General features: G+C 46.2%; 1 protein-coding gene and 1 long non-coding RNA gene across 3 annotated transcripts in view; one reads left to right on the top strand and one right to left on the bottom strand.

The window, feature by feature from the left end:
* Window positions 1–25,267, top strand: part of GCNT2 (glucosaminyl (N-acetyl) transferase 2 (I blood group)) — a 72,346-nt gene that overhangs the window by 18,455 nt on the left and 28,624 nt on the right. The window contains exons 2-3 of one of the 2 annotated variants that reach the window (XM_075921271.2): window positions 9,428–9,501; window positions 16,253–17,410. In XM_075921271.2, the coding sequence (XP_075777386.1) occupies window positions 16,489–17,410 (922 nt within the window). In that variant the 5' untranslated portion in view covers window positions 9,428–9,501; window positions 16,253–16,488. The remainder of the gene's footprint in view (window positions 1–9,427; window positions 9,502–16,252; window positions 17,411–25,267) is intronic. The other variant, XM_075921270.2, reaches the window with a different exon arrangement.
* Window positions 1–25,267, bottom strand: part of LOC149525325 (uncharacterized) — a 75,404-nt gene that overhangs the window by 35,845 nt on the left and 14,292 nt on the right. Inside the window, exon 3 of the long non-coding RNA XR_016348863.1 lies at window positions 19,228–19,424. This is a non-coding gene — a long non-coding RNA (uncharacterized LOC149525325). The remainder of the gene's footprint in view (window positions 1–19,227; window positions 19,425–25,267) is intronic.

The following is a 25,267-nucleotide window of genomic DNA, read 5'->3' as shown; positions in this document are numbered from 1 at the left end:
ACTGCATCCACGCACCAGGGTGCACCACCTTACTTTCACTTCTGGTTTCCTTCCAAAAACTGAAAGCTAAATAAACCTCAGGTGTTAATCTTTTTTCTGCTCCAGCTCAAACTAACTTCTTTCCCAAGTGGAAAATGTTGGATAAGCAAAGAATGACTATGATTTGAGAAGAGAATGAGAACAGAGGCCAATTCCTGGGGACAGTTACACTTTTGTAGCCTTATTGACTTCAGGACAGGACTGGGGAGAACAGATTTTTGCACAAGAAAATATTTAGTTCCCCACTCCCTTCTGCTTTTTTCACATCTGCATGAGCAGAATATCATTCACTTTCCTCCCCACTGAATACTTTAAAGGGGGAGGCAGAAGCAAGGCCTGTCTGCTTGATCCTTCATTCTACACTAGCCTAGTAATCAAACCCATCCCATCTTTTGAGATGTTGATTTTCAATTAAATCTTTTTGTTAAGGGGGGCAGACAACACAAAGGGGATAGCTGTTTTGTCTTATCCATTCAAAAGCTGAACATGCAGGGGACTAGACTAGACCTCTAAAGGTCCCTTCCAAGTCTATTAATCTAATTGTAGAAGAGCTAATGAATACAGAGGAAATGCATGTAGGCTGCTGGCTACAGACAGGATAGTGTAGTAGAACTTCCTGGCTCTTTAGCTCCCACATCAACCAAAAGTCACCCGGTGGTAGCTAAAGTCCTCACATAGTGTCCAGGGTCTTATCAAATATCTGCGTCAGAAGTACCAAGATGATCTTCCAATTAGAGTCTACTAAAGAATTTCTTCTATTTGATGGATTAATATCACCCTCAGATATATAGAGAAAAGATGACGAAAACTTATCTATTTGGATGCACCAAATTATCACTGAATCTCATGTGACAGAATGTTCCCCAAATGTTGAATCTACATTACAACTGTATTTGTCACTAATAATCATTTACTATCCTAGAATACTAGACCTGGAGGGGATCCCAAGAGGTCATCAATTCCAGTCCCATACCCTGATGGAAGGACCAAGCACCGTCCAGATTGGGATGGGCAAAAGGGCCTCCGCGGGCTGGATTTGGCCTGCCAAGTGGATTGATCCAGCCTGCGGAGGCCCTGCCACACCCCCACCCTCAGGCCAAATAGGGCCTGGGGGTGGGGAAGAAGCGCACAAAGTTTCCTCCACCCTGCCAGGAGAGTATGGCGCTCAGAAGCAGCATGTTCTTCTGGTAGGGCAGGAAGAGACTTCATGCGCTCTCCCACATCCACACCCTGATTGGTCTGGGAACGAGGGGAGTGTGTGAAGTTTCCTCTGTCCTGTCCCTGCCCTGAAAGGAGAGCGCAATGCTTAGAAGTGTCACACGCCCCTGGCAGGGCAGAAGGAGACTTTGCATGCTCCTCCGCCTCCAAGCCCTGATTGGCCTGGGGGCAGAAGGGGGAGTGTGCAAAGTCTCCTCCCACCATCAGGGGCATGGGAACCTTGGGGGGTGGAGCAAAGACTTCACCAGCTTCTCCACCTCCAGACCAATCATGGTCTCTAGGTAGGGGAAGCAGGGAAGTATCCTGCCCCTGCCCCTTCTGCTTGAGGCCCCACCCCTTCCAATGTGGCCCAGAGCCACTACAAAAATTTCTGAAGTGGCTCCCAGCAAAATTATTGCCAACCCCTCATCTATATCATCCTTGATAGATGTCACTATGGATCAGTAGCTACCCGGCGTGGAGAGTTTCCAAAGGAGTATGGCCACCCGCTTGTGAAGGGGAATGCCGGGCCTCATGCGTGTGTCCCGTCGCTGCAGAGCAGAGGCAAGCCACTCGCAGAGCTCGAGGAAGGTGTCCTTCTTCATCTTGAAGTTCTGGGTCCACTGTTGGTCTTCCCAGCACTCCAGGACGATGTGGTCCCACCAGTCGCTGCTGGTGTCCAGACGCCAGATGCAGCGGGGCACGCTGGCATCTGGGCACCACTCCTCCATGGCCCCTAGGGGGTAGAGGGAGGGCCAGGGCCAGGGGGCTGGCCTGCAGCAGATGGTGCCAGGCAGCCTCCAGCAATTGCTGCCAGACTTGCAGCAAGACATTCAACATGAACACCAGATTGCCCAGGGGCAGCTCTGGCTCCATGGTGCCGAGTGCTGTGGTGTCCCAAGTGAGAGTGACTAAAGCAGACAGAGAGGAAAATGATTTGCTGTCCATCAGCGAGGTAGGCAAGCAAGCAGGAAAGCTGAGAACTGGCTGTCTAGGGGGGTGCCTTTAAGCACAAGCCTCAGATAGCCTCAGACAGCAGCCACAGAAAGCAACTACTGACCTGATGCCCTGCTGGAACTGGTTTCAGCTGCCCTTAAATGCGATCCAGTGTCCAATCAGTGTGGATGCACTATTTTGAAATAGCAAAATGCTATTTCAAATTAGATTTTGTGTCTAGATGCGTTATTTCGAATTAGCTTAATTCAAAATGACTATTTCAAATTAAGTTAATTCGAAATAGCACTGTAGTGTAGACATACCCTTATTAATGGTGAAGTGTCATTTTCCTATAGGTCGGTATATCATTGATCTCAACTTATTATCATATGCATCAATTCGTTACTATGGGCATTTGGGATTGTCTATCACATGTATTATTTCTGTCCTACCTGGTTATTTGGTCTGGTCTCAACCAGTTATTTTGGGTTTTTCTAAGTAATGTACTTACTAAGTTTGAGAGTATTCTTGGAAGTGCCTATATTTCCATATCATACATTCTGTACATTTCCATACCATATACTCCCTATTAAGAGCAGAATAAATATGTTAATTTTACATAAATATGTATATAGCAAAATGTTTGATGACTTCATAGTTGTTTCGGCAATAGGTAATTCATAATTAGGCCCTTCCCTCTCTCAGGTTAGTGACTCTGTTCTCATTCCCAGCCTTAGCTCTGTCTGTGCTCTTGCTCTCCATCTCAGAACTGTGCTGCACCTAGGTAGGGTTTTTACTCTCTTTTGGTTTCCACTTTTACTTTTTCAAGTTAGCTGTAACTTTTGGTCTTAAATATAAGCCATCAGCTTTCTTTCTATGCATAAATGAGACACGGTCATTATATCTAGAACTAGATATATCTTCATACTATGGATGAAGATAAGAGTAGCCATAAATACCTATTAATTCATCAAGAATGTTCAGAATACTTTGGTTTTATACTATTTGCAAATCGAAATCAAGTTCATATATAATGTATTGCATGTTAATGCATGAGCAACAGGTTGTAACAGAGCTCAGTAGGGAAGGTGTTTTGTTATGTATTGTGTATGAGGAGCTGGCAAAAAGTCTAAGATGGGATGAACTAAAAGGTTTCACATAGGGAAGGGAGGAGTTGAGCAGCATTCCAAGCACGCCCTACCACTGTGCTCCCCCTTTTTTCCCCACTAGGATATGGCACAAAAAACTTCTGCTTAGGGAGTGCAGTTCAATTGAGGGTGACCAGTGCTTAATTTGTAATGAAAGAGGTGCCAGGGCTCAAGCAGGTTTGATACTTTAATAACTGATCTGTAGGGCTCTACCAAATTCACAACCGTTAAAAATGTGTCACAGTGAAATTTGGTCTTTTGCATGCTTTTACACCATACCAAACAGATTTTATGGGGACGACCAGTGTTTCCCAAATGGGGGGGGGGGAACCTGCAGGGGTATCACAAGGTTATTAAAGGGGGTGGGTTAGGTATTACCATGTTTCCTTCTGTACTGCCTTCAGAGCTGGGTGACTAGAGAGTGGTGGCTGTTGGGAGGTGTCTAGATCTGAAGGCAGTGCTTCACCAGCAGCAGCATGGAAATAAGAGGGGCAATATCACACTATACCATACTTTTTTCTGCACCACTGTCTTCAGATTTGGGCACCTGCTGACTGAGGGCCCGGCTCTGCAGACAGCAGCACAGAAGAACTGAGTTCTCAGCCAGCAGCTACCTCTCTTTAGCTGTCCGGCTCTGAAGGCAGTAGCAGCCCAGATGTGAAGATAGCAGTACTGCAACTCCCCCTTAAAATAACCTTGGGACCTCCCCCTAAAACTCCTTTTTGGGTCAGGACCCCTAAAAATACACCACCATGAAATTTCAGATTTAACTAGTTGAAAAAATAACATTTATTATTTTTACATTAAATTGACCAAATTGGACCACAAATCTGATAAGGCCCTGCTAATGTATCAACCCAGAAATGCCACACCTGTGAACTGCCTAGAAGTGCCGGGGCTCAGCCTTGGCAAGCCCTATCACAAATGAAGCACCGATGGAGACCCACTCATCCAAGCAAACAGGCTAAGTACAGTTCAGCTGCCTTTTGCTCAGACACTAAGGCTATGTTTATGCCGTGGGGCTATTTTGGTATCCCGAAATAGCTATTCCATGTCTTAAGAGCAAGCTGTTATATTGAAATATAATGGGCTTGCTATTCTCATTGAATGAGGGTTAAGGGATGTTTTGGAATAGGGCTTTATTTCAAAATTTGGTGGTGTGTAGACAGTGCCAGACTTCGAAATAAGCTATTTCAAAATTACCTCAAAATAAGCTACGCAATTTGCATAGAGCAAATTGCGTAGCTTATTTTGAGGTAAAGGTGCTGTGTAGACATACTCTTGTTATGCTTAAATGAAGCTGTCATGGCTCCTTCCCCACTCTGGCACTATAAATGCAGGAGTGGGGGCCCACAAAATCACTCCAGAACCTTATCTTTCCAGGCTTTGGTATAAACTTCCCCCCAAAAGTCTTAAAAACCTAGATTTTGGGGATAAAATCTGCTGCCACCACCCAAGTAATGATAAGAAAAATCAGGGAGAGTTCATTTGGGAAATCTCACCCCTAAAGTAAAAACCAGGTCACCAAAATTAACTAATACCAGGTTAATAAAAAGAAAAGAGAAAGAACTTTTATTATCTACACAATATTCCTGTTGCAAGCATAAGGACTAGATGGAAAAGTCACACATTAATATACTGTAGCCAGACACAAACCCCATCTTGTTCCCCCTCTCCCCCCCCCCAGAGAGCAAGAGAAAGGCAGTCAGCCTTTGATGCCCTGGGAACGCAGGTGTGCTGCCTGTCCCTGACTCTACCATAAACAGAAACCAGACAGTAAATGGGCTAGCTGACGACCCGGGGCCTCCCGTCGCCATGATGGCTAATACCAGTAATTGACACGCCTGCACTGTCCCAGGAGAGGAATCTTCGCCCATCACATACCAGAGGTGCCCATTGTCTGCATTTTCCCAGGTGTGAATTATGCTTTGCACCCTTCATGGGAAACTTGGCATTCAAAGCCATTTTTCCTAATTGGCCACTTGAGACCAGGAAGAAGCCTACATGACCCAAGGGATATAAAGAGGGGTTTAGTAGCTCACCCCATTTGAGCTCCAATCATCTATACCTGCTGGCAGGTATTGATTGTCTCCCAAGGTCTGTGGGATGCCCAACCTCGCCCTACTTCTTCCTGAGGGATTGAGAGAAAGACGCTGGCCACGCCAAGTCTGGAACGCAGGGGTGAGAATTATACCTGCTAGGTGTCTATTTTGCATGCATTTAATAAAAGCTCAGAGAACCAAAAGGGTTTCATGGTACCTGTAAGTAACTTATTAGTGTAATTTCTGTCCTGTCCTTTGTAGTGACTGTGTTATCTGTAACACAGTAGTAGCATTTAACAACTAAGTTTACCCTGTAACAATAAAATAGTAACTGTTTAAGCTTTAACCTAACTCCTTCAGTTGCTGTAACAGGACCAAGCACAATTTTAAAAGAACTTCAGCCGGTCATAACGGACAGATATAGGGAGAGCGTGGGTGTTTTGAATCGCGTTGCTTCCAGGGGACAGATCCGTTGGGGCACCTCTCAGCCTCCCCAGGCTGCCCACTGCAAAGGGATTTCTGTATCCTAGCAGCTAAAATCTGAGGTGTTATAAGTTCTCCCTGTAAACTTATTGGGGCGCCCGTCAACCTCCTCCAGGTTGCCCGCTGCAAGGGACCCCGGTCTCAGCAGTTGAAGTCTCGAGCGTATAGCACACACACACACCACTCACTGCCCTGACCGTCGGTTGGCAGAATTGGGGCGCCCGTCAACCTCCTCCAGGTTGCCCGCTGCAAGGGACCCCGGTCTCAGCAATTGAAGTCTCGGGTGTATAACACACACGCACACACTGCCCTGACCGTCAGCTGACATATGCTCATGGGGGGAACTCCACCATGGGCCAAGAGCTTAGTTGCAAAAGAGGAAAACCCATTTCTAAATGCACAGACATCAGATTCCCATTCCCAAACCATAAAACAATAAAACCTAATGGATTTATCTAGACTTTATCCTACTTAAAGATAGCAAAGAGTCTTTTCTTGGAGGGAGACATAGTGGCTGTCTCCCTCAATAACTGGAGAGAAACTGCCCAGACCAAAGGAGGGAAAACACAAAAAAATCCTTTGTCCCAGTTTGGAATTCCTAACTACATTCCTATTGGCCAACTGTGACAGGGCAGCATTGCCCCGCACGACGACTCCCGCCGAGCAGGTGCTGCTCGGCACCAGGAGGGAGGCAGCCCGGCGGTGTGCGGCATGTTCCCTTGCCGTGCCGGGGCTGCCGGAGCCAGGCGACGCGCCAGCGGCAAGCCAAAAGCGCGGAGGCAGGGGCAGGGACGGCGCGGAGGCGTTCCCCTGCCCTGGGAGCCCCGCGCGTCAGGGAAATGGTGTTGGAGCATGCTAGCCCCGTCCCCCCCCCCCCCATGCTGATGACGTCGGGCCGGTCGTAAGTGGTGGGACATTTAAAAAAAACACCGCTGCCATGACCGTGGTGGGGAGAGAGAGGGCGGGTGGCTGGGTAGAGAGCCCGCAGACACCACAAGCCTGCACTGAAAGGATCGGTAGGGGACCGGGGAGGGCGCCTACAGCCCGGCGGTCCCAGTCTCCTGAATGCTTGGGTATGCAGCACCCGCAGCCTGTCTGCTAAAGGCAAGGTGAGCCTCCCGGCATCAGGGAGCCGGGGGCAGAGAAAGGAAGCAGCCCAGGGCAGAGCCCAGTTGGGCTGGTGGGCTGACACGTTACGGCAGGATGCCCCGTCAGCCGGACCGGAGCTAGACTGTTGTGTGTCCTTAGGGCCCTGGGCTGGGGCCCATGAGTGAGGGTAGGCCCGGGCCCCTCTTTCCCCCGCTCCGTGGCCATGGGGAGAAGCCGAGGCGGAAGAAGCGCCCCAACGACCCTTAGCGAGGGCGCGCAGGTGACATTAAGGCTACCCCCCAATGGGGGAGGGGCAGAAGGTACAATCGGGCGAGACTGGTACACCGACTCTACCTGGCTTAGATATAGTTAACCCCTTAGTCCCCACTCTGCTGGTCGTTCTTCATGATCATGACAGAAGCACACGAGATCTTTTATAGAGGAAAAGGCAGTATGCAGCATTTATTGAGAATACAACAGTTGCATAAGCTCTTCAGTCATTCACACACAAACACCATACATACACAGTCCCGCCAGATGATGTTATAGTTACCAGTCCAGATTCTGTATCAATCTAGTGGCCAGTTAGATCGATTACGGAGGGAGAGCAGGGCCTTTCATTGGTCGCGATCGGATGCTCATCTGTAGTTGGTGACAAGACGAACCCAAAGTTCCATAGCAAAGCACCCTGCTTTTATAATCCTTCTTCTCTGTTGAATTCTATGGATTCCACAGCATCAGCCTGTGACCTGAGTGTTATCTTTTTTATGTGAGTTGTTCCCAAAACATCTTCAGAGCTCATCCTGTAATCAATCGTCTTTCAGGGGTGCTAGCTCTGCTTTAAGGCCGTCAATCTGCCAATAATCCAATCATTCTGTGAGTAGGGGTACGCATCAATGGTAATAGATGGTCCTTCTTTGACTTTTCAAACCCATTATGCATTCTCAGGTACAAGTATTTTCTCATAAACTGTATATACTTTTAATGTGTATTAATGTTTCAATTTCAATTTCCAGTCAACAACTAAATTGGCAACACTGCCTGTAACTGCAGAGGTGATGGGAAAATTCAGTGGCGGGGAAGTTTACACATTCCTACAGCAGATGTAAGAAGCCACTCCCTGAGTGAGAAATGTTGTTATCCTCTCTATTTGGCAAGTACATGCCGTGATCTGAAATACAGATAAACTTTGAACTTACGCCATATAAGTGATACATGCAGATACTGAGAGTTATCAATACTCTTAATTAAGCCTGTGCTTAATTTTAAACTAAAAAAGCTTCACTGAAATAAGCGGGATGACTCGCAAGCTTAAAGCTGGCATTTGCTAAAGTTCTTTCCTGAATCAGGACCTAGTATCATACTAGCTTTCTTTATGACTTTGGCTCAATAGATGGAGCAAGAAAAAAAGAGAAAGACAAAATGAAGTGTAGGTCCTCTGCTTAGTGGGAGACAAGCAATGCTGGTACAAGTAAGTGACAGAAGAATAACCTAATGTTCTAATCTTATGGGGAAAGAGGTACCAAGTGATATTGTGAAAAATTAGCCAGAAGAAAATCATAAAAATGCTGTAGGGCCCATCTGTCTCCAACATGTGACTTAAGCCCAGTCTGTAGTTATAACTGGTTCATGGATCTATATGGTGTAACAGTCATAACTTTGTTGGTAAGTTTAATTGGTAAAAGATAGTGGACCTTGTTCTTATGGTTGTATTACTTGCCTATGCTTTTATTTGTTCCTATAAGCTCCAGATTGAAAACAGAGAGAACTCTGTTCTACTTGAGACTGTAGTCAGATCTTGAGCAGAATTTTTTGGGGCCCAGTACAAACGTGTAACACAAGCCTCCTTCCACAAACATACCACAATTTTCAGGATAGTCCTGGCCCCCTAGGGCTTCCAGGCCCCAGTAAAGTGTTCTCTTTTTAGTTCCCAGAGCTGAACTCTTAATGATATTACATAACATCATTCAATTAATTTTAAAAAAAAATAAAGGTTTTCCTAGAGTGAGAATACTGCCAGAAGATTAGTCAGTTGATAGTGCTGTTTGCATTGAAATGTCTGATGTTGGAATGTTTGTATAGATCTCTGCTAAGATAAACACACATCTCTATTGTAAACTCAGTGGCTATTCAGAGAGAGGGAGAGAGTACCAGCCTCTACAAGTGGAATGCTTAGTTTACAAAATGTGCTTGGCTAGCAACTAAAGGGGTCAGTTAGTTGCTCACTCTTTTATTTAAATCTCTGGGGCTATTAACAACTCACATACAGAACAAATTACCATTTCTTCTTAGGAAATTACTTGTCTGAAGCACAAGAGCATATCGAGAAGACAGCAGAGCAGGAAATGTTTTATCTGATTCTGGTATTTGTTTAAAAAATGATGCTTTCTATCCATGAGAAGACTCCCTGTCTGCATTATTTGTAATTGTTTTATTGGACCACAGGAGCTGAGCTGGCATTTTCACTGATGTGCTGTTTTATCTTTCCTGCAGTTTGTTTAGAGTGTTGGTGGATCCCTGCAGCATTGTATCAGGGTATATTTGTGTGTGCTCCCTCATCCAGGAAGGTTTGTGTTTTCTTCTTTTGGGATGGTTTGATTATTGCTGGCTTAGAGTTGTAGGCAGAGGTGAAAGTAAGTGGGTGCGCAGCTCCAGCAAGAGCAATTTAAATCAGAGCGCTATTTAAAGAGCTGACAGGGACCTGGGTTGCAATAGGACAATGCCTGTAAGAAATTTTAAGTACTTTCACTGCTGGTTGTAGGAAAGACTTAGTGGAGGAATAGATAAGAGTTGTTGATGGTGACTGATGAGAACCTTAGAGACAGCAGAGAGAAAGCCAAGCATAAGACCTTAGTAGACATTGTGTTGAAGAGTTTGTTGTTTGTTCCTTCCCTATTTTTGTGTTGCATATAATGTTAGATCTGGGTGTAACACACCACATTGAACTTCAAATACAGAAGAGTAGTTCTTCAAGCTACCAGTGAAGATTAAAGCAAATACAGTAAAAACTTTCCAACATATTTTCCATTAGACAATGCTGGATCCATGAAATTTAAATGTTCATGGGAGCATGGCTCCTTGGAAGACTGTATGGTGAGATTCAAGGCTGCTGAGCCACTCAGACCTTTGGAAGCAGGCCAGGACTACCCGCGTCCCCTGATTTCCTATTTTCCTTGTCAGCCCAACAGCCCAAGAAGCTAGGAAGTAAGCTGCAAATTCTGTTTTGGTTCCACCAAAACTAATTATTTTGAGAATTTTCCTCATGAAAAATTTCAAATTTTGGCATTTTTGTTCCATTTCAAGACAATTATTTTTTTAAAATTCAACAATTTCCACAGTAGGGAATTCTGTTTTCAGGGCAGCTCTAAAGCACAATCGGAAAACCAAGAGACCACAAGGCTTGGGGTGGGTCTCAAAAAGCAAATTCACTGAGGAGTCAAAAGAAGCATGCTTGTTGTCCCAATTGCAGTGGTAGCAAGGACGTTAATAATTTTTTTATTGGAGTGGATTAAATGCCCATGTAGAGACTGCCTTTATTTACCATAACTAAGTCCTTTATTTGAGCTTAGAATGGATAAACTCTCTCCAAATTGTTCCATCCAAATTTCCTGCCTGGAAGAGCCATTTCTAGGGGTGAATCTGTATGCTCAGTCAGTCACTGACACTGCTAACAGGAGTATAAATTAATTATTAACACTTTTAGTTTGTGTGGGTGATTGGGTGCTGGGTGGTCATGCTATGGATACTTGTCCTTTAGCAATGGAACAACATTTATCAGGGACATCACAGATGGGCCATCAAGAGCTATCAAATGATATCAACGTTTGACCACACTGGACCTGAGCTGGATATGAAAATGAACTCTAGAGCTAGAAGTCATGTTTATTTTATTTTCAACGCTTCATATAGCACTCTGGGACAAGAAATGGCACTGACATTTTCAGTGTAAAAGCTATTCATTTGATTTATTTCAGTATAATTCTCTTTCACACAGGTATTTATGTCTAGTTCTCAGATCTCATACATATTATATATGCATCAATGTTGTGTTCTCCCTGGTACTTATGGAAACCACTAGAGTACTTGACATTAATCCTTCAAATACAGTACTGCAGATGGTTATTTGCTATCACTTCCCAAGTTCCCTGCTAATAAAAATGTAGTGATTGGAACTAGACATGGAATTATCCATCAAATAATTAGTCTAACGCAACAGGAATATCTCGGAAAATCCATGAATTATTATACTAAAAACGTAACCTCCGAAGGGGATTATAAGCGATAGATTGTGTTTTTACTGTATGAACGAGTCAGTATCTGTATTTGGATTTAACTTTCTAGACTCTTATTTAGCACCCATTGCTATAGGGTCTGACGAAGTATTAAGGAGGAATAACACTCATGCTATGAAGTATTAAGTAATTTGAATGTTGAGGGTTTTTTCATTTTGCACAAATGATGTTTTTGCATGAGGAGACTGATTAAGGGAAAGCTAAAACAAAGACATTCATTTCACATTTAGTTCCAAAAGCTATCAAATCCCTGTCTGTTTTTTTAACTGTAGCTTTTTATTGAAGTCATATTTTATACAAATCACACTAACAATGCATGTTTCCTTCATTCTGATCCCTTTGAGTAATGAGTAGTCATAGGATATAATTTTCAAAAGCCCTTACAAGATTTACGAGCCTAAGTCCCATTTTCAGATAAATGAAAGAGAGACTTAGGTCTGATTCCACTTTCCATTTCTGTGACAGGATAGAGAATAAAATGAAAGCAAGCTATTGCATATTGATCACTTTCATAGCAGTAAACATAGATCTTAATTCTCCTCTCTTACACTGAAGAAAACCAGGAGTAATTTTGCTGAAATTGAAGAAGAATCACTACTACAAAATAGCGAGTAATTTACTAGTCGAGTGGTCGATGGAATTTCCATTGACTAGTTGATAGGAACTTCTGCTTTCCTCCTACTGGGGCTCTTGAACATTTCAAAGGAGGAATGTGGAACTCCATGCTGCATGCCAGCTTTGAAATATAGAAGAATCCCCAGCAGGGACTCTTGTGCATTTCAAAGTGGAAGTGGCCTCATGAAGCCTGGGGACAACGGGGGACTCAGCAGCGCTGATGCTTTGAAATGCCATGCGGAGTCCCCAGCTGACTCTGGGCTCCACGCAGTGCTGCCACTTTAAAGTATTCCCTTCCCTTCCCTCCCCCCCTTTGCTGCCTCTATCTGATAGAGGCAGCGGGGGGGGGGGGGAGGGGGGAAATCGACTAGTCGACTGGACTGTCCGATAAGCTTTTGCTTATTGTATAGTCGACTAGTCCTTAACATTCTTACTGCAAAACTAGTGTGAGAGAAGAATCAGGCCCAGTCACAATGTAGCACTGGAATGGAATTTTGTAACTAAGAAGTCAGTTGTAATAAATGTATGTTATAACAAAAGGATTGGATTAAACTTAAATACAAGATGTAGGCCTCACACAGAGCCAAGCAGCTTTGTTAACTTAGCTGCAGCTCTGTTTGATGTTAGCATGTTAAAGTGAAGGGATGGAATATTGTAATACATAGTGATGTTAGTGTTAGATAAGGCCTTGTAGTAGACAGAAAGAAATTTAATGTTGAAAGACTTTGTAACTTTGTTAAAGTGACTAGAAGTATCCCTTTGTTCCATGCTGCAATTGTGTAAATGTATTATTTGTGTGAATGAGAGAGAGAATGTTTTAGTGGAGATAAGTGTGAAGGCCACTGCATGCTCAAACGGTTAGAGGAGGGGCCAGAGACTCAGACGCACCAAATAATAATCAAAACACAATGAAGATGCAGATTACCCAGGCAGACTGATGAACCCTGAAGCTAAAGGCAAGCACCCCATAATAGGGAACCAATCACAACCTTCGCCGGAAAGACAACACTCCTGAGAGGTCATCAGCATACAGATATCAGATGTCTGTGAGATCAACTTCTTCCCATAAGCACATGTTGTAGGAAGACTGATTGTGATGCTGAATGACTGATTACAGCTTGACAAGGCAAAATGAATAGACTTTCATAGAAGGGAAATCCTATAAAAGATGGGGTGTCTTGCATAGTTCTTTGGGTTCAGTGCTGCTATGCAAGACCATAAGGTGCATGATTCCAGACTGACATGAACCCGTCTCCTTCCTCCACACTTGACCTATCTGGCCAATAGGTCGGATCGAGCAACAGACTATTCCATCAGCTGTGTGTGTGTGTGTGTGTGTGTGTGTGTGTGTGTGTGTGTGTGTGTGTGTGTGTGTGTGTAAAAATGCATGTGTGTGTGTAAAAATGCATATGCTATTTTGTTATACCGAAAAAGATCCTGGGCGCATCTAGACTGGCAAGATTTTGTGCAAAAGTGGCCGCTTTTGTGCAAAATCTTGCCAGCTGTCTAAACTGGCCGCAAGAATTTGCGCAAGAACACTGACGATCTAATGTAAGATTGTCAGTGTTCTTGTTCAAGAACTCCTACACTCCCGCTCGGGAAAAAGTCCTCTTGCGCAAGTGTTCTTGCACAAGAGGGCCAGTGTAGACAGGGACAGGAATTTTTTGCATAAGAAATCCCTGATGGCGAAAATGGCCGCTGGAGCTTTCTTGCGCAAAACTGCGTCTACAGTGGGCACAGATGCTTTTGCGCAAAGGCACTTGCCAATATAGACGCTCTTTTGCGGAAATACTTTTAACAGAAAAACGTTTCCGTTAAAAGTATTTCCGCAAAAACATGCCCGTCTAGACGCAGCCCTGTGTGCTTCTTATAAGCCTGTGTCTACTGTAGTGTGTGAAAATGAAATTAGAGGTGGGTCTAAAAAGACTCCAGTCACCTGATACAAATCCTCCCATACCAAACTCTGGAAATGAAGATTTCAAGGATCTGAATGTTATGTTTGGTATGTTCTTTGGGAAAGTGTCCCTGGTCCAACCTTGCAGCAATTCTGACAACTACATACTAGGACTGAAATTCTGGCCCCACTGAAGTTAATGGGAGTTTTCCCATTGGATTCCATGGGGCCAGAATTTCATAGAATCATAAGCACATAGAGCTGGAAGAGCCCTAGAAAGATTCATCTCCCCATGCTTAGGCAGAACCATTCCTGACAGGTGTCCCTCTAACCTATACTTAGAAATATCTAATCATGGGGATTTCACAACATCCCTTTGTAACCTCCTGAAGTAGTTAATGATCACTATAATTAGAATGGTTTTCCCAATCTAAATCTCCCTTGCTGCAGAAGAATTCAATTATTTCTTGTCCTATCTTCTGTGGCCATTGACAACAACTGATCATTGCCTTTTTTCTAACAACCCTTAACACATCTAAAGACTTCTTATTTTACCAAGGATGTTTCCATATTATTCCATTCATTCATGATTGAGGGTCCCAAAGTTTCTGGTAAGTAGAACTTTCTGACTACAGACAAAAATGTGTTAGCTGGTCCTTTTGTGCTTTACTAAATTATACAGTCTTTGGCTCGTGTATCTACAGCAGGGGTGGGCAATGATTTTTTGCCAGGGGTCAATTCAGAAATTTTTTAAGTGGCCCTGGGCCACACCAGAAGGGACGGGGCCTCAAGCAGAAGGGATAGGGCCAGGACACTTTCCTGCTTCTCCAACCCCAGACCATAATTGATCTGGGGTTGGGGGGGCACCTTTCTCCCCCCCCCCCCAGGTTTCCCCTAGATGCACATGCTCCTGGAAGTGGGAGGAGACTTCGCATATTCCCCCTTTTGCCACCAGGTCAACCAGGGCTTGGGGGTGGGAGAGCGCACAAAGTCTCCTCCTGCCCTGCTCTGGAGCATGTGGCACTTCTAAACACTACACGCTTCTCTCAGAGCAGGGGCAAGGCAGAGAAAACTTTGCATGTTCCCCCCACCCTCAGGCCAATCAGGGCTTGGGCGTGAGGGCATGGTCAAGGACTCCTCTCGATCTGCCAGGAGCTAAACACTCCTGGCAGGGCGGAGAAAACTTTATGCATTTTGCTCCACTGCCAGGTCCTAATTGGCCTTGGGTGAGGGAGCAGCAGGGTCTCCATGGGCTGGATCAACCTGTTTGGCAGGCTAGGTCTGGCCCACGGAGATCCTTTAACCCAACCCGGATCTATGGGAATTTGAAAGCATAATTTTCTCCAACCAGAGGTCTTATTTGTTGTACCATGAACAAAACAGACAGGAGAGCAAGTCTGAATAGAAGAGCTACAGATTTCAAACCACAATAATATATCAAGGTCCACATTTCATGTAATTGTCAGTATAATTCTGAGAAGCTGAAATTTGACAAACATAGCCAATCTACAGATAAAGCAAACATTTCCATCCATCAGCCCAGCCCACTTACCATGCCAATATAAAAACTACCCACAATTTAAGTCCCCCTTAAGAATTATTGTAAGAGGTGAAGTGGGACTATGGTAGTACAAAGATCTTTGCTACCCCTTCTGCACAGGAATGAATTTCTTGCCCATAAGGCAAGTTGTCCAGTATTTTGAAGGACTGTTTTTCCATCGCAGAATCTCTATTTTATACTCCAGTCCTTAAATGGAGAAGTCTATATTTTCAAAAAAAGGTTAACTTTATAGAAATAGCCCCATGAACTGGACCTTTAACTTTTCAGATTCTGGATTTGATTTGGGCAAATTCATATTGATTTTAGCAGGAGAGAATTTCTTACTTTAAGGGCCACATTCTGGTATCCTTAGCAAAATGTAGGACAATGTAGCACTTTAAAGACTAACAAGATGGTTTATTAGATGATGAGCTTTCGTGGGTCAGACCCACTTCCTTAATCACACTGAGTAATGACTTTCTCTGTGCAAAGTCCCATGAAAGTCAATAGGGCTATTTTTGGAGAAAGGTGCTGTACAGCACAAGTGAGGATTAGCTAATCTGGACCTCATCTTGTATTGCCACGAGAAAACTGATTCAATATACAGCTCAGCAATCACACTTTAGCAGATATGATTTTGCTGTAGTACCAGGTGAGCACATTTTGAAGACAGAAAACCAGAGAAGCTATTGTGGAAAAATATGAAGTGTTGTAAAATAGCTTTATAAGAAAACAAAACGAATGCACATAACCTCTTCATAACCTCTTCATGAGTGCTAGTGGTACTACGAGTAGCATGCACCTCAACAGCAATTGTGTCTCAAACAATATTTTGTAGTTATAAAACAGAGGAAATGAAAGAGCTTTCTAAAAAAAAGTCTGGGCAAATTGTGATCAGACACAGGTATTTCAAGATATTTATATATGTATTCCCTTAACCAAGCCATTAACTTGGAATGATCTCTGTTTAATCTTAGAATGCAGTACAAGAGTTTCCATCTGCAATCCCATTGATATCTTTCTTGTCAAGATGATGGTTACAGATTTGATATAACTGCAAGGAGAACATTCACATGGAAAGCATCAGAACAAAGCTACAAGCTCTTCTAGAAACACTATCTTTGTAAAGATAAAGCCCACAGAGAGAGTTGACAGGTGAATTATATTTTGTACTCAGTTCTTTTTAAGTGGGAAATTTTTTTTAAAAGTAACAATGAAATCATGGATATTTTGTTTCTTTGTTGTGCTTGTTCTTAGTGTTTCAGTTTCAATAGTTCTTTATAGTACTAATTCATCTGAGCAAAAACACCTTCGAAAGTTAAACTTCTCATCAAGTTCTGTCTTAGCAGAAGCCTGTGATGCACTTATTGAAGAGAAGGCATTTTTTGTACAAGAAAACACATTAACAACATCATTCAGGAGATCCAGTTGCACCAAATACTTAATTCAAAATCATTATATCACCAGTCCTCTCTCGGCAGAAGAAGCTGCCTTTCCTTTGGCTTATAGCATAACTCTTCATAAGGAATTTGATACTTTTGAAAGACTTTTCAGGGCTATTTATATGCCCCAAAACCTGTACTGTATCCATGTGGATAAGAAAGCAACTACTGAGTTTAAACAAGACGTAGAGAAATTACTGAACTGTTTCCCCAATGCTTTTCTTGCCTCCAAAATGGAGCTTGTGGTATATGCTGGAATATCCAGACTTCAGGCGGATTTGAATTGCATGGAAGACCTTCTGAAGTCAGGGGTTCAGTGGAAGTACCTTCTCAATGCATGCGGACAAGATTTCCCATTGAAAACCAACAAGGAAATAGTTCAGTACCTGAAAGGCTATAAGGGGAAAAATATCACTCCTGGAGGCCTGCCCCCTGTCCATATTACCAGAAGAACCAAATATGTCTACATGGAACATGCATACAATTTCTTTTCTTTCATGCTGTGGACCTTTGTACGAAAAACACCACCTCCACACAATCTGACCATCTACTTTGGCTCTGCTTATATTGCTGTCACAAGGGAATTTACAGAGTTTGTTCTCAGAGACCAGCGTGCCATTGATTTATTTGCATGGTCCAAGGACACCTACAGTCCTGATGAACATTTCTGGGTGACACTCAATTCAATACCAGGTATGTATGACTTTCCTCCCGCTGTGTGTTTTCTATCAACCTTTTGCCTAACAGACCTGCTATCCTGCAAAGTGGTCTATTTTATTTTCTATTATTTAATTACAAATTGGGGGCAAAACCTTTATTTGTAGGCAATCATAAATAGACTAAATAAAGGTGTGTGTTATGTATAAAAGGAGAAAGTAGCATTAATTGGGATAGTTCACTTGTTAGAAATTAAGCCAATATAACATTTCATAAAATACATATTCTAGACACTTATTAATCATAGCCTCTATCCTGTAATTGGATCAGTCTAGGCAATCCTCACTGGCTTCAGTATGGCCTCTCTGTAGTTGTTAAGAGTCCTCTGCTGTACATATCTGATAGGAGAGCAGGGACTTAAATTTGAGTCTAACATCAGCTTACCTAAACACAGCATTGCAACATGCTGCCAACTCTTTTGCTAGGGAAAATTAATTTTTGGTGATGGGAGAATTAAATAATGTTGCCCTTTTAAAAATGGTTGTCAATCACTGATAATTATAACTGCGAGGGGAAACTGTTTCCTATCATTTTTGTAGCACAGGTGGGACAAAATGGTTACTTTATTGTATTAAAGGAATCATGTTACAGCCCAGGTAATGATCTTACATGGTTTTTGGGAGAAAGTCCTGTTCACACTACAAATCCAAAATTTGCCCCCAGCTAAGTACCATAATAAACATCATAATATATACTAATAATGCTGCTTTTTAAGACACCAGGCAGACAACAGTGTAGATGGGGAATTGCCTAGTAGTTGAAGTAGTTTATTTTATTCCTTTTAAAACAAAATCTGTAATTTGTTTGTACAAATTAGGGACAACTTAGGAGGTCATCACTGTAGTTTGTGAAGAGACTAAAATTTAGAAAGGGAATACATAGAGAGAGGTGTGTTATTTGTCATATGACACTCCCAGTGCAGCATTTATAAACACTTAAGCAGGTTTGATTTCATAGCCAGCAGAGGGCAATGTTTGATACCTATATTTACTCACAAGTCAGTTCATTACACTGAGATGAATATGCAGGTTTGGATAGCCAAATCCTCAGCTGATGCAAACTGAAATTGTAAGAGCTATGTAAATTTACTCCAGCTGAAACTGTAGTCCAGCGGGTTCATATCATCTACCTCTGAGTCATTTGTTTCACATGCTGTCAGTGTCAGGGTCTTGACCCTGGGCCTGCAAGTTTACCAGAAGACCAGCATTTCCACTGTGGTCTGCTGTAACATAACTGTGTTCTGAGACCCACAATCTATAGACGTTGTACACCATGGGATACTCCGCCTTGAATAATCTGATTAACAGTTGTTTTAGCAATCCTTGATTGGTTTCTTGATCATACATGAGCCCACGGGGTATACCTGGAAGTGTCCAGTAACAGTATGGATTCCTAACTAGCTGCCATGATTGCCCTGCTTCTGAACTGGCATTGATGACTCCCTGTTGACCTCTGGAATTGCAAAATGATATTGGCCTTGACCTTTTTCCTATCTCTGACCCTCATCTTGACTCTTAGCTGATACTACCTCTGATCCCTGGTTTCACTTCAGTTCCTGACGCCCATGCTCCTGACTATTGTCCTGTCTGGCTCAGTCCTCCAGACATGCCAACAGTAGGACTGATAAATACTTAACAAAGAGTATACATCAATAAAACAGGAAGGACAGTTGAGAGATATGTTGAGAAAAGCCACACACAGGGGCTCAGGAAAGTTCCAGCCCTTGCATTCATAGAGTAAAAAGGTGTCACCAGATAGAGGTCTGAATTTCTCTAGCGAAAAGCAGAACTTACACTCAGCAGAGTATGATCTTGTTTCTCCACCTCCTTCATACACTCCAACTTGGCACAGAGGAGAGTAGGCTGTATTCTTTCAGAGGGTTGCACAGTGACTGTGCTCTCAGGCACTGGTCCAGATCTCATCAGCCTCACCTCTGCTGGAATCATCAATGCCTTTGAAAACAGAAGATTCAGGGGGTAGCCGAGTTAGTCTGTACAGGAAAAAACAACAAATGGTCAGGTAGTGCTTTATAGACTAACAAAACATGTAGATGGTGTCATGAGCTTTCGTGGGCACAGCCCACTTCTTCAGATGACCGGAGTTTTGAGTTTAGGATGTGCAGATCCAAATAAATAGCTAGGGTATGTCTACACTACAAAGTTAGTTCGAACTAACAGACGTTAGTTCCAACTAACTTTGATAGGCGCTACACTAGCGCTCCGTTAGTTCGAACTTAATTCGAACTAACGGAGCGCTTAGTTCGAACTAGGTAAACCTCATTTTACGAGGATTAAGCCTAGTTTGAACTAGCTAGTTCGAATTAAGGGCTGTGTAGCCCCTTAATTCGAACTAGTGGGAGGCTAAGGCTTCCCAGGTTTCCCTGGTGGCCACTCTGGCCAACACCAGGGAAACTCTATTGCCCCCCTCCCGGCCCCAGAGCCCTTAAAGGGCCACGGGCTGGCTACACAGTTTGTGCCAGTTGCAAGGCTGCCAGCACCCGTGCCAGCAGACCCTGCACCTGCCACACTATGAGCCAGCCACCCGAGGACACCCAGCCCTCCACTGCTCCCCAGAACCAGCCTGGCGGCTCCCAGGAGCCTGCCCGGGGGCACAAAAGGCGGGCGCCCGCTTGGTCAAGTGCGGAGATCGTGGACCTCATTGAGGTTTGGGGGGAAGCCTCCAATGTCCACGATCTCCGCACTAGCCACAGGAACGCGGCCGTCTACGGCCGCATGGCTGCCAGCCTGGCCGCCAGGGGCCACCAGCGCAGCCGGGAGCAGGTGCGCTGCAAGGTCAAAGACCTGCGGCAGTCCTACTCCCGGGCCTGCCAGCCAGGGGCCGACCCAGAGGCCTGCCCCCACTTCCACGCCCTGGACTGCCTCCTGGGGGCTCATGCTGTCCCTGCCCCCCGGGATGTGATAGACCCCGGGGCAGAAGGACCACTCCAGGAGACGGAGGAGGAGGAGGAGGGCTCTGAGAGCCAGGAGCCTGCCGCCAGCCTGCCCGGGACCCAGGACCCCCGAGGCACCCCACAGAGCCGCTCGCCTGTGTCGTCCGAGGCCGGGGAGGCGTCTACATGTGAGTACCATCGTGTTCCCCTTATGTGTACGGGGGGCTGGGGCGAGAGGGAGCCCCGGGACTGTGCGCCTGGGCCTTGCCCACCAAGGAGCAGCAGCTGGGGATCCTGCAGGGGCCCTGGCCTTGCAGAGGGGAGCTGGGTTTCACACACCTGGGCCCCTGGGGTAATTGACTGCTGGTCTTGTTGCACCACAGCTGCAGCACCTGGGCCTGCAGGGCGCACCACACCGCCTGCAGCAGCTGCCCGTGCCCAGGCAAGCAGGAGAGCCAGGAATGAGGAGGAGTACCAAAGGCGGCACCTCCAGTTCATGGATCACCAGCTCCGCACCCAGGACCACTGGGTCCAGGAGGACCTGAGGCTGCGCCGGAGGAGTCTGGAGGCCCTGGAGGAGCAGGGCCATGCCCTGCGAGGCCACCTCCAGAGCCTGCTCGACCGCTTCCCATTTCCTCCTCCTGCTGCTCCTGCTGCTCCTCCTGCTCCCTCTCCTGCTTCCTCCACACCCCCTGTCCCTCCTGCCCCCCACCCCCCACAACCATTTCCCACTGATGCCCCTGAACCCGCAGTGTGGCGAGACGGGAGAGGCAGCCGGACTCCCACCCCTGAGCTTTCCTTTCCCTTCCTCCCTTCCCTCCCCTTCCAGCTCCCTCGTCCCAGGTTTCCCCCTCCCCTCTCCCACCCGCCCCCTTCCTTCCCCCCACCCCAGTTATGTGAAATAAACATACGTTTTTGTTTGAAAAACAGGTGTCTTTATTTTATAGTAGGTAGGGAGGGGAAAGGGGAAAGGGGGTAGGGTGGAAGAAGGCCCCAGTGGGGCATGCAGGGAGAGGTCAGTCCTCCTCCTCCACCAGGAAGCTCTCACACAGGGCTTCCCGGATCCGGACGGCCCCCCGCTGGGCTTCCCGGATGGCAGCGGTGCAGGGCTGACCGTAGTGTCCAGCCATGAGGTCAGCCTCAGCCATCCAGGCTGGCAGGAAAGCCTCCCCCTTCCGCTCACACAAATTGTGGAGCACACAACATGCTGCCACCACAGGAGGGATGTTGTGCTCGGCCAGGTCCAGACGGGTGAGGAGGCATCGAAAGCGGGCTTTCAGTCACCCGAAGGCCCCCTCCACCACGATGCGGGCTCTGGTCAGCCTGGCATTGAAGGCCTGGCGGGAGGGATTGAGGTGCCCCGTGTAGGGCTTCATCAGCCACGGCTGCAGTGGGTAGGAGGCATCCCCCACCAGGCACACGGGCATGTCCACGTCCCCGACCCTGATGTGGCAGTCGGGGAAGAAGGTCCCGGCCTGCAGCCGCTGGCACACGGAGGAGTTGCGGAACACCCGGGCATCGTGTGCTTTGCCGGACCAGTCCACATTAATGTCTGTGAACTGTCCCCGGTGGTCACACACGACCTGCAGGATCACGGAGAAGTACCCCTTGCGGTTCACGTACCGGGACGCCTGGTGTTCCGGGGCACGGATGGGGATGTGCGTCCCGTCGATGGCCCCCCCCCGCAGTTGGGGAAGCCGAGGGTGCCGAACCCTCAGATGACGGCATCCGGGTCGGCGAGGCGGACCACCCTGCGGAGCAGCACCCGGTTGATGGCCTTGACCACCTGCGGAGAGAGACACAGCAAAGCGCCAATCAGTGGGGCGCCCGGGTGGCTGGGAGCGTTCGTGCCCTGGCAGTGCCCCGCGCCCCACTCCCGGAAGCAACCCCCCTGGCGCCGTGTAGTACGGCCGGGACAGACCGACCCCTCCGGTGCGGAGCACTTTCACCTCCTCCCGCCCCCCCCCTTTGTCCCTGGGGCGGCCCATCCCCTCCTCGCAGCCCCCCTTCCCCCCCGCTCGGTGGCCAACGAGTGCCATACCTGCATGAGCACCGCTCCGACGGTGGATCTCCCCACGCCGAACTGGTTCCCGACGGATCGGTAGCTGTCCGGCGTGGAGAGCTTCCAGAGGGCGATGGCCACCTGCTTCTGGAGGGGGATGGCGGGCCTCATGCGAGTGTCCCTTCTGCGCAGGGCAGGGGCGAGCCACTCGCAGAGCTCCAGGAAGGTGTCCCTCCTCATCCTGAAGTTCTGGGTCCACTGTCGGTTCTCCCAGCGCTCCAGGACGATGCGGTCCCACCAGTCGGTGCTGGTGTCCAGACGCCAGACGCGGCGGGGCACGCCGGTGCCGGGGCACCGCCGCGGCTCCTCCACGGCCCCCAGGGCGGCCAGGCGGAGAGGCAGGGGGCTGACGTGCACCAGGAGGTGCCAGGCAGCCTCGAGCCATTGGTGGCAGGCTTGCAGCAGCAAGTCCAGAAAGTGCACCAGAAGGTGCAGGGCGAGCTGTGGCTCCATGTTGCCACCTGCGGCGCCCCCCCCCCCCCCGAAGGGAAGCACCGACACAGACGGGCACAGAGACCAATGCTTTGCTGTCCCTCGGCGAGGTTGGCAAGGAAGCAGGAAAAGCTGAGAACCGGCTGTCCGGGGGGGTCCCTTTAAGCTCGAGCCTCAGATAGCCTCAGACAGCAGCCACACAAAGCAACTACTGACCTGATGCCCTGCCAGAACCTGTTTCAGCTGCCCTTAAATGCCCCCCTGCATCCAATCAGTGTGGACACGCTAGTTCGAATTAGCAAAACGCTAATTCGAACTAGTTTTTAGTTCTAGATGCGCTAGTTCAAATTAGCTTAGTTCGAATTAGTGCTGTAGTGTAGACGTACCCTAGGAGAAAAGGGCGGGGGGAGGGGGTGAAGGCGGGGGCGAAAGGAGGAAAGGAGGAGGGTGGGTGACAGGGAGCAGAGGGTATGGAAAATCAAAGGGAAAAACAGGAAGGTAAAGCTGGGAGTCAGTAAGTATCTGAAGATTGGGTAGTTAAAACGAAGCAGATAAGAACCAAAGTCAATAGGAATCTACACAAAGAGCTGTTTGCACCTTCATTGAATGTTAGGTTGATAGTGTCCCAATCATCCTTCATCATGAGAATTGAATTTTCAGATTAATTCTAATTCCAATGCTTCTCTGTGTATCTGTCTAGTAGAATTGGTTTGTGACAAGACAGCCACTTGAAGACCTTTTAAACAGTGATTAGGAAGATTAAAGTGTCCCCCAACAGGTTTCTGTATGTTCCCTTTACGTATATCTGATTTGTGTCCATTGATTCTTTCTGGTAAAGATTGTCCAGTTTGTCCAATATATATATAGCAGTGGGCAGGGCTGGATTAAGAGGGGTGGGGCTAGATGGGCAGCTGCCTGGGGTGCCAACCTATGGGAGGCGCCTGATGGCAGCTGTAAGGGGCACCACGCGCCCGGCACGTGGCGCCCCTTAGAGCTGCAATCAGGTGCTGTGTACCGGGGGGGCGGGGTTGCACGTGCACCCTGGAGCTGAGCCGCATATGCGTCGCACGTCTGCTGCCCAGGGCACAGGAATGGCTCGAGCTGGCCCTGGCAGTGGGGCATTGCTGGCATAGATCAAATTACTGGATGTGCAGTCAAATGACCTTTTGATTTGGTAGCTTATGTTGTTGGCTCCAGTGATAAATTCACTAGTATAGATATGTGGGCAGAATTGGCATCGTACAGAGAGAGACAATCACCTACAGGATCTTTATAGAGCATTCCTAAGACTGAAATACCCACCGAGAAGTGAAAAAACAGATTGACAGAGCCAAAAAAGTACCCAAACACGAACTACTTCAAGACAGACCCAAAAGAAAAAATAACAGAACTCACTTGTTATTACCTATGGTTCACAACTCAGACCCCTCCAGCATATTATACATAATCTACAACCCATCTTGGAAAATGATCCCTCGCTTTCTGAAGCCTTGGGAGAAAAGCCTATTCTTGCTAACAGACAACTCCACAACCTGAAACAAATTCTTTCTGGTAATCATGCTACACAACCACATCATAAGCATCCAGGAACCCAACCCTGCAACCAAACGTGATGCCAACTCTGCCCACATTATATGGGCAAGAGTCCCATTTGAAGGGAGGGAGAAGCTTTGTCTATTTCAAGGGTGGAAATTTGACCCTTTTGTGCTAAAGATTTCACCAACAGGAAACTGTTTTATCGTAGTAATCTTGACAAAGCTAAAGATCTATTTCTATTTATAAGTGGATTATGTTGTTTTTCCTCCTCTTCCTAGCAGGAAGTGAGCAAAGAACATATTCTCAAGGCCAAAACAAATATTTGATTAGAACAATTTGTAATTTAACAAGCAACACATTGAAAAACAAATGTCATAACTGTGCCTAAAGTGTGCTTTTGCTTTGAGAAGTGATCTTATAGAAATAGCATCTTTTTACTTAAATAGACATCCTATTCCAATTCCAGTGGGTGGAACCCTAACCCCGCTGAAGGCAATGGGAGTTTCTTACTGACTCCAGAAGTCCAGGATTTCACACCTATGCTGTGTCTAAACTACATCCCTTTTCTCGAAAAAGGGATGTAAAAATTAGACACTTCAAAATTGCAAATGAAGCAAAATTGAGGAGTACAGGATCTTTCAAAAAAAGGGTTTTATTTTCGATCGATCCCCATCTAAACAGCCGTTTTTCTTTCGAAAAGCCCCGTTTTCAAAAAAACCGCGGCCACCATTATGCAAATGAAGCACGGGAAATTTAAATTTAAATTCCGGCTTCATTTGATTTCTCGAAGTGTCTAATTTACATTCCTTTTTCGAGAAAAGGGATGTAGTTTAGACACAGCCTTAGTCATGTCTCATTATTCTGGTGACAAAAGTAAAAGGTTTTTTTGTTTTGTTTTTTCATGTTGGCACAA

The sequence above is a fragment of the Pelodiscus sinensis genome, chromosome 2 (genome assembly GCF_052426305.1).
Source record: "Pelodiscus sinensis isolate ZL-2025 chromosome 2, ASM5242630v1, whole genome shotgun sequence".
Lineage (NCBI taxonomy): Eukaryota > Metazoa > Chordata > Testudines > Trionychidae > Pelodiscus > Pelodiscus sinensis.
Note: the sequence above shows the minus strand (reverse complement) of the source record. Positions and strands in the feature narration are given on the sequence as shown.